General features: G+C 33.5%; 2 protein-coding genes across 2 annotated transcripts in view; one reads left to right on the top strand and one right to left on the bottom strand.

The window, feature by feature from the left end:
* The window catches only part of LOC137616189 (uncharacterized), a 54,786-nt gene extending 45,587 nt beyond the window's left edge, over positions 1-9,199 (top strand). The window contains exons 9-11 of the mRNA XM_068345838.1: positions 965-1,742; positions 6,241-6,381; positions 8,303-9,199. Of these exons, the coding sequence (XP_068201939.1) occupies positions 965-1,742; positions 6,241-6,381; positions 8,303-8,754 (1,371 nt within the window). The 3' untranslated portion in view covers positions 8,755-9,199. The remainder of the gene's footprint in view (positions 1-964; positions 1,743-6,240; positions 6,382-8,302) is intronic.
* Positions 1-12,500, bottom strand: part of LOC137615974 (uncharacterized) — a 709,175-nt gene that overhangs the window by 225,314 nt on the left and 471,361 nt on the right. The gene's annotated exons all lie outside the window — the stretch shown is intronic.

Raw genomic sequence — 12,500 nt, 5'->3', positions numbered from 1 at the left:
AATCTCAAGTTGTTAAGGTATTCCCCATTAGTATTAATTCTTTCATTACATTTTCACAATTCAAATTTTTCAAAACTTCTTTCAGGCATGATGTGAATAATTTAGGTGAGATGGGGTCTCCCTGTCCAAAGCATTACTCAATCAGAACTTTTAACTGTCTTTATGTAGTTTTATGATTGCTGCATTTCCTATATAGATGTCATCAAATGTTCTAACATAAGATTCATCTATTACTTTTCTTTGAAGGGCCTTCATTACTGCTGAGGTTTTGACTGAATCAAAAGCTTTTTCCTAGTCTGTTGATTTTTCCTTTCGATGGTTAATTACATAGATATGGTCAGTTGTTGAATACCCATTTCTAAACCCTTCCTGCGCTCTTGGTTGATTAAAGTCCAGCTGTCTTTCTATTTTGCCAAATATGATATTTATAAACATTTCAAATATTACGGAGAGTAATGTTTCAGGTCTTTTGTGTCTTCCTTTCTGTGAATTAGTATAATGATAAATGTTTTTCAAAGTTGTAAGTATAGAGCATTCTTGCAGACATTTGATGTAAAGTTCAGCCAGTTTTACTATATGAAATCTCTTCCATTGTTAGGGCCTCTTCTGCTGCTTTGCCCTTTTATTGCTTTTTAATGCTTTCTTCATTTCTACTCTTTCTTTGTAGACATTTTAACATTTTAATTTATATTCCTTACTTATTTTTAAAGATAATTATCACATACTTCTATGATATTAACAGGATGTCGTTTCAAATATGCATAGAACAATAGAAAAAAGAAGTAGAAGAATAGGAATATCACACTTACAGTTCCGACAAGCCACAAATGATTAAAGTAATAGCTAATATTAATATAATTTTGCCTAACCATAGATTACATAATACCTTACTTTTTTTGACTGATGTTATAGATCATAGGGACTCGTTTGGTATTTCTTTCTGAATCTTTCGTTTAAATTTCAGTTTCAGGATTCAGAGAGAGAGGAAACTGAGAGCATCTGCAGTGACTGTGGTTCAGGCCTTACCATCACGCCCCCAACTAGGTTATCTGACACTGATTCTGTTATTGAGGCTATTCCTGTTTCTTCAGATGCACACTTGAAAGGAAGCCAGTGTTCAAGGAACTCTGCTCCCTCAAAGAATAAACCGGATATACAAAATGTTAAATGGAGAAGCTCCCAAGAGCTCCTGACCAGGCCAGGAAAGAGGAGATTATTTCAGCGGCAACTTTCTGACATAGCCTTGAGAAGTCGTCTTCAGGAGAGAAACCTACATGGGACCTCCGTGCAGGTATATGATGGTAATCTTGGTGTATCTGTAGTAAAGCTTCCCAGGAACAACAGGAGCTCAGCACCCTCACGGAAACAAAACAGACGATGCCTGTCTGCGAAAGATGAACGTTTCACAAACAATTACCCTTCACGACACTTCAGCGAATCTCCAAGAATGGACAGACATTTAGTTCACGAAGAGTCTGGAGAGAGCATTATGGATGGCTATCACGACTCCTTAATTGCAGAGCCTTCAGACACGGAGTATGGAGAAAATATGGAAATAGATCAAAGTACTTTCCTGTCAACTGGATCCTCATCAGCAAAATCAGAGTCTCTGGAATCTCTCACAAAAGAAAGTGCTACTCAAAACGAGAAAAACAATAGTTCTGGCTTTAAATTGCATAAGCATACTGAACAAAACTTTTATACAAACAATAAATCCTCCGGTGCAAACAAGTCTGTGAAGGGTATGTTTAATGGTAACTGTTACTAATATGTTGACATTAAGATCACGCCTGAGAATAGTTCCATCATTGAATTAGCTACTTCATAACAATAATATCAAATAGGAAAATTCTTAGAAACTGCTTTAAATATGAAGTATTACCTTAAATTTCAAAGACGTGCGAGACATTAAATGGGATTGTTAGAAATATTTACAGTATTCTAATGTCCGGCACAAAGGATTAGTTTTGTATTTATCTTTCATTTATTAAAATTAATCGCAATAAGATTAGCCCCAGCAAATAATTCCTCTACCGTCTTCATTAGTTTCCAAATGCGGAGCCTTTGTAGTTCGTTGGGACAGACCGGGTTTAAAATTTCAAAATTTATATCTAAAACCCACATTTTGAAAGGGAAACAAACACATGAATACCACCTAACTTAATGTTCCCCACCTAACCTAACCTAGAAGCCGTATCCTTACTTACCTAACTACCAGGAAGGGGCACGACCCTCATTAGGCTGCCGTATTCTTAACTTACCTCAAGACCAAGTCTCAACCCAGTGTTTGCTTCCCAACCGGCTTCTCTCCTGGCAAGGTAATACTAAATCATATTTCGTTATTCTTAAAACTAACATCATAATATAGTATTTCAGACAAAGATAAACATTTTCCCCTTAAATAAAATCGATTTGACAAGTAATAAGAAAGTTTACGCCTGTCCCAACGAACTATAGTCGCTGCAAAGATTCCAGGCAAAATAAGGCTCCACCCATTGACGTCATGGGCCAATCACGTTGTCTCCCACGTTAGCAATGGTCACAATACATCCCCTTTCAAATTTCAATCTATGCTAACTTATATTGTGTTGTGATCTCTGTTAGCGCAGGAGACAACATGATTGGCCATGACGTCATCAGGGGGTGGGGCTTATTTTACCGGGAATTGCTGCTACGATTATACATTCAACACCGGCCCCAAATGCTTCCTTTTACAACAAATAATCACCAGAAAAGTCGTTCCTTGAGGACGATCTAAGGCCGGGAACTACTCCCCGTAGATCGATAATGGAATGAGTACTAATGTTCTCTTAGTAAATGGGGATTCAATTAACCATCTTTGACCTCTTCATCTCGTTGGAGTTTGTAACCATTTTCAGAGTAAAGAAATGGAAAGAGGGAAATACCATTATTGCTAATGATTTGATAAAGGTATTTAACAATATAGTCATCACAGTATGTAATATCTGGCCGTATATTTGAGTAATTGTTGAATGATCTCTCTATAAACACCTCCTCCTACTGAAAAGAAAGTTCGTGTTATAACAATGATTTCAAGTCAATATTTGTATCCATTGTTTCACGTTAGAAAACATATGTTGTCTTTGGTAGTGTATTGATATTTGCATAGTATTATAGTCGCTTAACTTTTCCCTAGGGTAGATTTTGCCCTAATCTTCTTTTGAAATTCTGAAGTTTTTAGTTTGAGCCAGTGCTACTTGTAAATTCTGAGTTAAAAAATTAACAAATTAAGTGTAATGAGTGAAATTTCAATCATTCACTCCTTTTTAAAGTATTATTTACAATGATTATTAAAATTCTCACAATTAGAAAGTCAAGATGGTAATTTTTCGTAACAAATAGATTTTCCAGGAGAAAATGTCAAACAATTGATAGTTCTGGAGCTTCCATAATCAAATAAATCTCTCAATCCAAAACACAAACGGAGAAGTTAAAATTGATTTAGATATTATTGAAAAGCTTTCAACGTTCATATAATCATTAAGATTATTCTGACAGGTAGAGCTTATGGAATTCCAAGGAGTTCCTTGTAGTATTTTGGGAAATAGAAAACATTTCTTTAACTTACCAAATTACGTCCACAGTATTTTAGGTGTCAATTTTTTTTTTCATTGGTTTCTAATATTTCTATTATCTATCACTTATGTCACACTCGACTAAACAGAACTGATTACAATACTGTTATTAATTCAGTCAGTCATAAAACACTGCTGGTAATATTTACATTTACTTTATTTTTAGTTTAAACCGACCTTATTTTCAGCAACTTTTCATTTTTTAAATTTTGATTTTTATTATTGACATGATTGTTTATCTAGAATATAAAATATTTTATCATGCAGGGGATGGAAGCCTTGTTGAAGTTATTTTTACTCCTGAAACCGTCCAAAGACAGAATGTAGTTACCAAAAGCTTTAACAGAGATCTCAGCCGATCAGCAAGTAAAGTTCATAATTTAGCAAAAAATAAAAAGAGAGAGAAAGTAAAGCTATTAGCTAATCTTGTACAACCCTTCGACCTCATGATTTGCTTTGCATGGGGAGAATATCTCTAGGCATTCATAATTTATGATAGTACTTGGCTTTACCTTCAGTATTTAGGTTTACTTTCGACTCGGAACTTATTTTCAAAGTACTAAAACCATGTGGCAGTCTTGAAGCTTCTTCTATCTACGAAGATGATGGTATAAACTTGTCTTATTTATGAGCTTTGTTCTACTATAAGTACTATAACTACTTCTCCAGAAGAGTAAAGAGCATCCAGTTTCACCATCATTCATAAATCTCTTTTCTGCAGCAACTTCCTTTTACAACTTGTCTCTGTGTAAAGAGATAATGTATGGTGATCATTTTGCGGTGTATTTTCATTCAAATTTTGCCGAGTTACAATATTTGCACAGTAACTAGGGCCAAACATATGTCTTTCTCCTTACCCAGTACCACATGTAGGTCATTCCCTCTACCTATTACTGAAGGTATGTTCATCCCTTTACCTGGTTTCAAATGAAGTAATTCATCTTCCCTAGCACCAAAAGTTAATCCTCTCCAATATTATCAAACGTTGGGCCTTTACCTTCTCTAGCATCGTATGTAGTTACATTGACTTACCTAGTAGTAACTGTAGTTCTTATCAAACTCATAGTACCTGACATAGGTCCTTCATAAAAATATTGTGACAAATGCAAATCAGTTATCTAAACCTATTAACGTATTTACATTCTTTGTCTTACCTAGATAGGCGTTAATAATGTTTCTAAGTATTTTGCTCTGTTACTTGTTTTTTTCTGATTTGTACTGTTTCTTTTTTAGGCAACGAATTACATTTTAATTTGATTTTAATCACTTTGTACTTATTTTCATTTTTCATGATCGCAGTTGAGCGCGTTCACTGTTGTACTTGTTTTTCTTCCTCTCAATGAACGATATCTGAATTTAGCCGATGATAATTACAACAGAAAACCGAGCCACAGTGGTGTTGCTGTAAAGATGTATTAAGAAGGTAAAAACACAAAGAGAGTTTTCAAGAACCTGCTCTTTCTCCTTTTCAATTGTAACGGGACATTGAAAAGGCTCTCGAAAGCTCTCTTTATATTCTAACGCTTTTCATAGAGTTTTACAGAATAATCACTATGGCCCCGTTTTTCATTCTTGGAAGCATCCCATTAAGAGTAATTTAAAATTTTGATAACTATAACAATGATTATCAATGATAATTATATAAATTTCACCTGCAATAATAAAAATAATAATAATAATAATAATAATAATAATAATAATAATAATAATAATAATAATGATACTAATGATAATAATGAATTCGATAAGAAACATCTTAAAGCACTTTAGTCTATCTTCAATTGTGTAATGATTTGCTATTATAATTTAAATTGAAACCTGCCTGAATGGATTCTCACATGGAAAAAAAGAAAAACTACAAAATACTTTTTATTAAAAAATCGTATGTTAAAAAAGAAAATGGTTTGATAATATCCTTTAAAGGTATAAATTTCCCCTTCGTTAATGATGATCCTGAACTGTTTGATGAATATTGAATATTTTATAGGATAGTTCGAAAATACTCAGAGACTTTTTAGTACAAAATAGTTTAACTTTATGAAGTACCCTATACTTTCATTTTTACTATCATGAACAGAAATAGATATTTTTCACCATTTAAAATAGTATTTGATGTATTACTGAGCAAAAATATTTTTACGTTTCATTATTTTCAGGGATTAGAAAAATGCAAATGTTTACCGATAGTAAACATATATATTCCCAACAAGCTTTAGCTATTTCTGGAATAAAAAGGTTTGGTTTGTTTTATTAAGAGCTGATTAGTTACCAATCAGTTTTATTATTATTATTATTATTATTATTATTATTATTATTATTATTATTATTATTATTATTATTATTATTATTATTATTATTATTATTATTATTATTATTATCTAAGCTGCAACCTAACTTTGAAAAGCCGGATGATTTCAACCTAGGGGTCCAATTGGGAATTAAATAAGGAAATAAATAAACTACACGAAAAGTATTGAATAAATAAAATAGAATATTTCAAGTACAGTAACAACATTAAAATAGACCTTTCCTACATAAACTATAAAAAAGATATTATAAAAGTGTTTATTTAATGAAAAACTAAATAAATCTTTTTTTTTTTTTTTCTTATTTACGTGACTCTCTAACCTTGTGATATCCGCAGGAGAAGAAGGACTCTCCTCATGCAAGCTGGATCATCTACCAGAGCCAGAGATTGACCGCGTCCTTGGGATCCTAGAAGACGACGGGATGGGTCCAGGACTCAGCGAGGATGAGATGAATGCAACCGAGTCGCCTCCTGCTAGTAAGTGGATGGAATGTTTTTCTCTGTATGAGTATACTTGGAAGCAATCTGAGGATTCGAACGCTGGACACAAGGAGAATTATTTCGGTTTTATCTTTCGATAACGTCTTGAAGATATTCGTAATAAAACTAATAATTAGTGTCTGTATAAAACGTTTTGAATATGATAAATCAAATCATATCATATAAGTTTATGGAAAAGTAATAATTAATTAATTGGAAAACTTTATCTTTCGATAAAGTCTTAAAGATATTCGTAATAACATTAATAATTAGTGTCTGTATAAAACGTTTTGAATATGATAAATCAAAATCATAAATAAGTTTATGGAAATGCAATAATTATTAATCGGCAAACTTTATCTTTCGATAAAGTCTTAAAGATATTCGTAATAAAACTAATAATTAGTGTCTGTATAAAACCTTTTGAATATGATAAATGAAATCATATCATACAAGTTTATAGAAATGGAATAATTATTAATCGGCAAACTTTTTCTTTCGATGAAGTCTTAAAGATATTCGCAATAAAACTAATAATTAGTGTCCACTAAATCAATGAGGCTGAATATAAAAGGTTTTGAAAATGATAAATCTAATCATATCATATAAGTTTATAGAAATGGAATAATTATTAATCGGCAAACTTTATCTTTCGATAAAGTCTTAAAGATATTCGTAATGAAACTAATAATTAGTGTCCACTAAATCAATGAGGCTGAATATAAAACCTTTTGAATATGATAAATCGAATCATATCATATAAGTTTATAGAAATGGAATAATTATTAATCGGCAAACTTTATCTTTCGATAAAGTCTTAAAGATATTCGTAATGAAACTAATAATTAGTGTCCACTAAATCAATGAGGCTGAATATAAAAGGTTTTGAAAATGATGAATCTAATCATATCATATAAGTTTATAGAAATGGAATAATTATCAATCAGCAAACTTTATCTTTCGATAAAGTCTTAAAGATATTCGCAATAAAACTAATAATTAGTGTCGACTAAATCAATGAGGCTGAATATAAAACCTTTTGAATATGATAAATCGAATCATATCATATAAGTTTATAGAAATGGAATAATTATTAATCGGCAAACTTTATCTTTCGATAAAGTCTTAAAGATATTCGCAATAAAACTAATAATTAGTGTCGACTAAATCAATGAGGCTGAATATAAAACCTTTTGAATATGATAAATTGAATCATATTATACAAGTTTATAGAAATGGAATGATTATTAATGACCAAAGATCAGTAATTGGAACAAATAAATGGTTAGGCTGTGCAGAAAAGCAAATACTTAGTTAAATTCGAGATGAAGAAAGACATTCTAATGTTCTGCAAACTGACATTGTCTGCCAAATCAATGAGGCTGAATATAAAAGGTTTTCAATATGATTAATCAAATCATACAAGTTTATAGAAATCGAATGATTATTAATCGCCAAAGACTAATAATTAGAACAAATAAAATGGTTAAGCTGTACAAAAAGTAATTACTTTATCCTGTACAAAGAAATTACTTGGCCTTATTACCTATTTACAGAATTTGTAGAAGAAAAAAAAGATCACATAATAAAAAGCCTCTGAACATATAAATAGGTAAGATTGGAAAATTATTGCCTTTTAAGACTGAGAATATCAAATCTCAGGAGTTTCCTCTTAAATCTATTCATATTAAACAAAAAATTACATTATAAAAATATTTTTCAGTGAATCTTATGAAATAAGCCCGAAATTTCTTTAGATTATCTGTCATCAGAATAAAAATCATAAAGCTTTAATTGAATTATGGTCTATATTATTCGTTCTATAAAATTGCAACAAATATGTATTCTTTATATAAATGATCTTCTGAGGAATCTCTCCAATATAATATAAAGTAATTGTGTTCTTTTTCCTACCCAGACTGCGTCCACCCATCTCCCAGAGGTGTGGGGATGATCAGTCCCCACAAGATCCTCTGGTATCTACAGGAATCGAAACGAAGGAGTAACGAAAGTGGCGTTCGACGGTTCCAACCTCACCAGACACACTACGGCACTGCCTCTGCCTCAAAATGCCACAGGATCGAGCCCTCGTCTCGCGATGGATCGCTGAGAAACTTCAGTATTTCCGACACGTCTCAGCCTGCCAGCGCCATTCGCAAGCAAGTTCGCCAGTATTCGGAATCGTCCCAGTACGACAGTAGCGCCGACGAGAGTGACACCGGCGCCGAGCTATCTGAGCTGGAGCGATGCGTCTTGTCCCTGAATCACCGGAGAAGCCAGCTGAGAAAACAGGACACGAACGCTTATCTCATCGCCCCTCCAGAATACAAAATTGGGGAAGACATTTCAGCGGTTCTGGAAGATAGCTGATGAGGTTACATGGAAGGTCTCGGGTTCACTCAATGCCGTACCAATGCTTATTATAGTTGTCTAAAATAGACCCATATATATTTTTTGTAATATATTTTCTTAATCATACGAGTGCAAATAACTTGTGAATTTATCTACAGTAGTAGCATTTGTCAATGTCCCTAACGCTTGATTCATATGTTATATTACAGTAATCAATTTAATACAACCCTAGGAAATATCACAGGATTTCAAGCATAATTTTTCCTTATCAATTTGTTCTATAGTAACTCTCTCTCTCTCTCTCTCTCTCTCTCTCTCTCTCTCTCTCTCTCTCTCTCTCTCTCTCTCTCTCTCTCTCTCTCCGCAAAGTATTGTATTATTGATGTTTGGAAGTATGATAATGAATTATCAAGGTAATGTAACAGTAAAGATATAGATGCAAGTAATTTAAGACTTATATATGTTATAAACCATTAATAAACATAGTTCATTAAACGTATTGTTCTTTAGTTCAACTACAAACTACCTTTTTCTATAGATTTCTCCTCTTGGTCCCAGGCAATGTGTTTAATGACTTTTATATGAATTTTACTTTTATAATACCTATGTTCTTTACCAATAAAAGTCTTTATATTCGGCCATTTCTCCGGGTCGATTAAGAGAGCAGTACTGTAAGTGTGCCTCTCGCTTGCACAGTAGTTTTCATTAAAGAATCTTTGCAGCGTGGCTTCAACAATCAGCTGCACCCACCTTCTAGCCTTCCGTATTATGGTGGTTTCCACTACCTTTCTTCCATTCGTAGGGATGAATGGTTCCTGGCCCTAGTGTAGGGCCTTGTGACCCAAATTTCGTACACATTTTTCTTGGGAAAATTCTAAATTTACTTCTGCATATTTTTCTTCTCAAATTTCGTCTGTGTAATAAGGCGAGCTTAGTTTTATTAACATTCAAAGGTATGCTTGAACTGATCGTTTATATGTACATGCTTTTTCGAGTTTGGGACTATAACGGATTGAGAAATGTGCAAATGAAAAATCTCCCAACTTGACATATTTTAATGGATATATATATCGAAAAAAATAATAATGCCTAATCTTCCTTAACTTGATTTATTCATTCTTTTTAGGCACTCAAAATGTTCTTGAAATAATTTCTGAAATATGTTCTTTGTTTTGGTTTTCAAAGTGTGCGATCGTACTTAAAAAAATGAATTTTTTACACATTTCAGAATCCGCTTTTTACAGCTATACTTATAAATATAATTTTTTGAAAAAAACCCAAGCTTACAGTGTATAGCAGAACAACATCATTACGTCCAAATTTACCCCTAAAAAAGAGTTAATTCCAAGATTCAAGTTAGGCAGGGCTAAATTGTAACTGGATTTTATATCAACTGATGAATATTTTTTTTCTCTCATTTTTTTTTTTTTAACAGCGTTTTAGCTCTTGTCCCCGTGACCGAAAGTATAAAAATTTCAAGATAGTTTGTTTAAATAATCTCTTCACGTACGGTATATAACGAGTAGTTTATTTGTACAAAAATTTTTAATGTTACAGACTATTGTTTAATAGAATAATTTCAAATTCTTATAAGTTTCCTGATATTTGATTATTCATGTCAAATTTAACTGGGTTTGTGTCAGCAAGGATTCTTGCCTGGGTAAGCATTTGTTATCAAATTAACTCAATGACAAATTTACTATTGCTTTTGATTTAACAATTCAACAGGATTTTTTTCTAGAAAGAAATTCTGTCATTCTTGAAATTTAGATAAAAAATGTAAAGCTTAAGTGTAAAAAGTTCTTCGGAATTGACATCAGGCAGGTATAAATACTTGTCATCCTATTTGCATATTACTTTCCCTACAGATATGCATAGATATTTAAGTAACTATATAAAATGATAGCTACCTCAGTGGCCTTTACCTTGTAGATGAGCTTTTCAATAGCTATGATTTTTCATCTTTCATCAGTATTGCATACCGCCAGTAACTGTGCTATGTTGGTCATCAGTAGCGGGAGGGGAGCAAAATGCATGAAAAAAAAAAAATCAATACTACTAGAATTTACTAAAATTAGCTGCCAAAAACTAAGAGTATAAACGAGTTTGGCTGCTATGCGTTATGAGAGAATGCTGGATGTCTCCTCTCATCTTCAGGAAAGAAGTGAATGGAAGTAGACAAAGCTAGCTCTAATTATATGGCTTGGTAGGTTTGCCAATTCGGATGCTGATAGCTGATTCGTCTTCGTGAGCAGAGACCTTAATTAGCCTAAGACAGCTACTCTCCCATTGGCTAGGGCACTCACCGGGATGGGATCCGTCAAAGCCAGGCTGCTTCTACACTCACGGCCATCGAAGCTAGGCGAGGTATGAGTAGATCTGGTTGGAGCTCCTAGTGCTTGGCGCCGATTGGCTAATACGCTGCCTGAGCTGTGATCGGCATCTGGCAATTTGTTCTGCCACTCAAATCCAAGATCCAGTGAGTCGCGAGGGGCTTGCTGATTGGCTGAGGTGCTCGCTGGGAGAATCTCAGTCACAGGCAAGGTGTTGGGCAGATGATCGTCATCATCCTTGTCGATGTTGGCGAAACGCTGGGTGATGTTCCCATGACAGGAGGGAGAGGAGGAACATCTCTTGTGTTGTCTTAAGGTTTAACTTTTATTGCTGGATAAGCGGGACCTGGAGCACTGCCGATGGTTGTGGTATTCATGGTGATGTCCTCTTGTTTGAGGTTCTTGTTGTGCATCAGTTGGTGGATCTTAGTGGCTCCCTGTTGAACTTGACAAGATAAACATTTAGATAGTCTCATCAGCATCATCCTAATATAACAGCTGGGGCATTCACGGACTGGGCATTAGTAGGAATAGACGACGTCAGACTTCTTCAGAAAGTCATACATGGGAGGGGCCAGGTTGTTCTTCATGATGAGGGATCTTGTCCTGGTGCTCTGTAGTAGATTATCAGGTTTAAATTGCTGTACTCTCGAAAAAGGCGGGATGTAGCTCTCGATAATATATAAGAGCCGTTGGGAAAATATTCAAAAGAATTTGACAAATTTGAATGATCAAAGTTAAAGAACGTTTAGGAGAAAGTAACATACTCTATATCCAGTTTTTCTTACATGAGGAGACATTTATAATCAATAAACAATTACCTGACCTTTTTTTTTGCCAGATAATGAAAATGCTAAAGGCGAAATATATCAAAACAAGCTTTTAATGGTGGCTCTCAATGAATTATCATTTGGAGAGCAATAAATTGTGAGACTTTTTTATGACATTTGTTAAATGGATAATTTCATTCCTTAAGTATCTGAAAAAAAAAAACAATAAAAATTCCATCACCAACAGCACCACTATTTTACCTTTCGTCATACACAATTTCAATAACATACACACTTACAGACGCTGTTTCACTCCCACATAAACACTCATGCGGCCACACTCACAAAGCCTATAATATATATATATATATATATATATATATATATATATATATATATATATATATATATATATATATATATATATATATATAATCATATCTGACTGAGGATACTTTAACGTGGTGAAAGGGTTTGTGCATCACTATGATCAGCAAAGCTGTACTATAGTCCATTTCTTTTAGCGAGTCATATTTGCACGGACTTGCAGCGGTGCCCTTTTAGCTCGGAAAAGTTTCCTGATAGCTGATTGGTTGGACAAGATAATTCTAACCAATCAGCGAGCAGGAAACTTTTCCGAGCTAAAAGGGCACCGTTGCGA

The sequence above is a fragment of the Palaemon carinicauda genome, chromosome 22 (assembly GCF_036898095.1).
Source record: "Palaemon carinicauda isolate YSFRI2023 chromosome 22, ASM3689809v2, whole genome shotgun sequence".
Taxonomy (NCBI): domain Eukaryota; kingdom Metazoa; phylum Arthropoda; class Malacostraca; order Decapoda; family Palaemonidae; genus Palaemon; species Palaemon carinicauda.
Note: the sequence above shows the minus strand (reverse complement) of the source record. Positions and strands in the feature narration are given on the sequence as shown.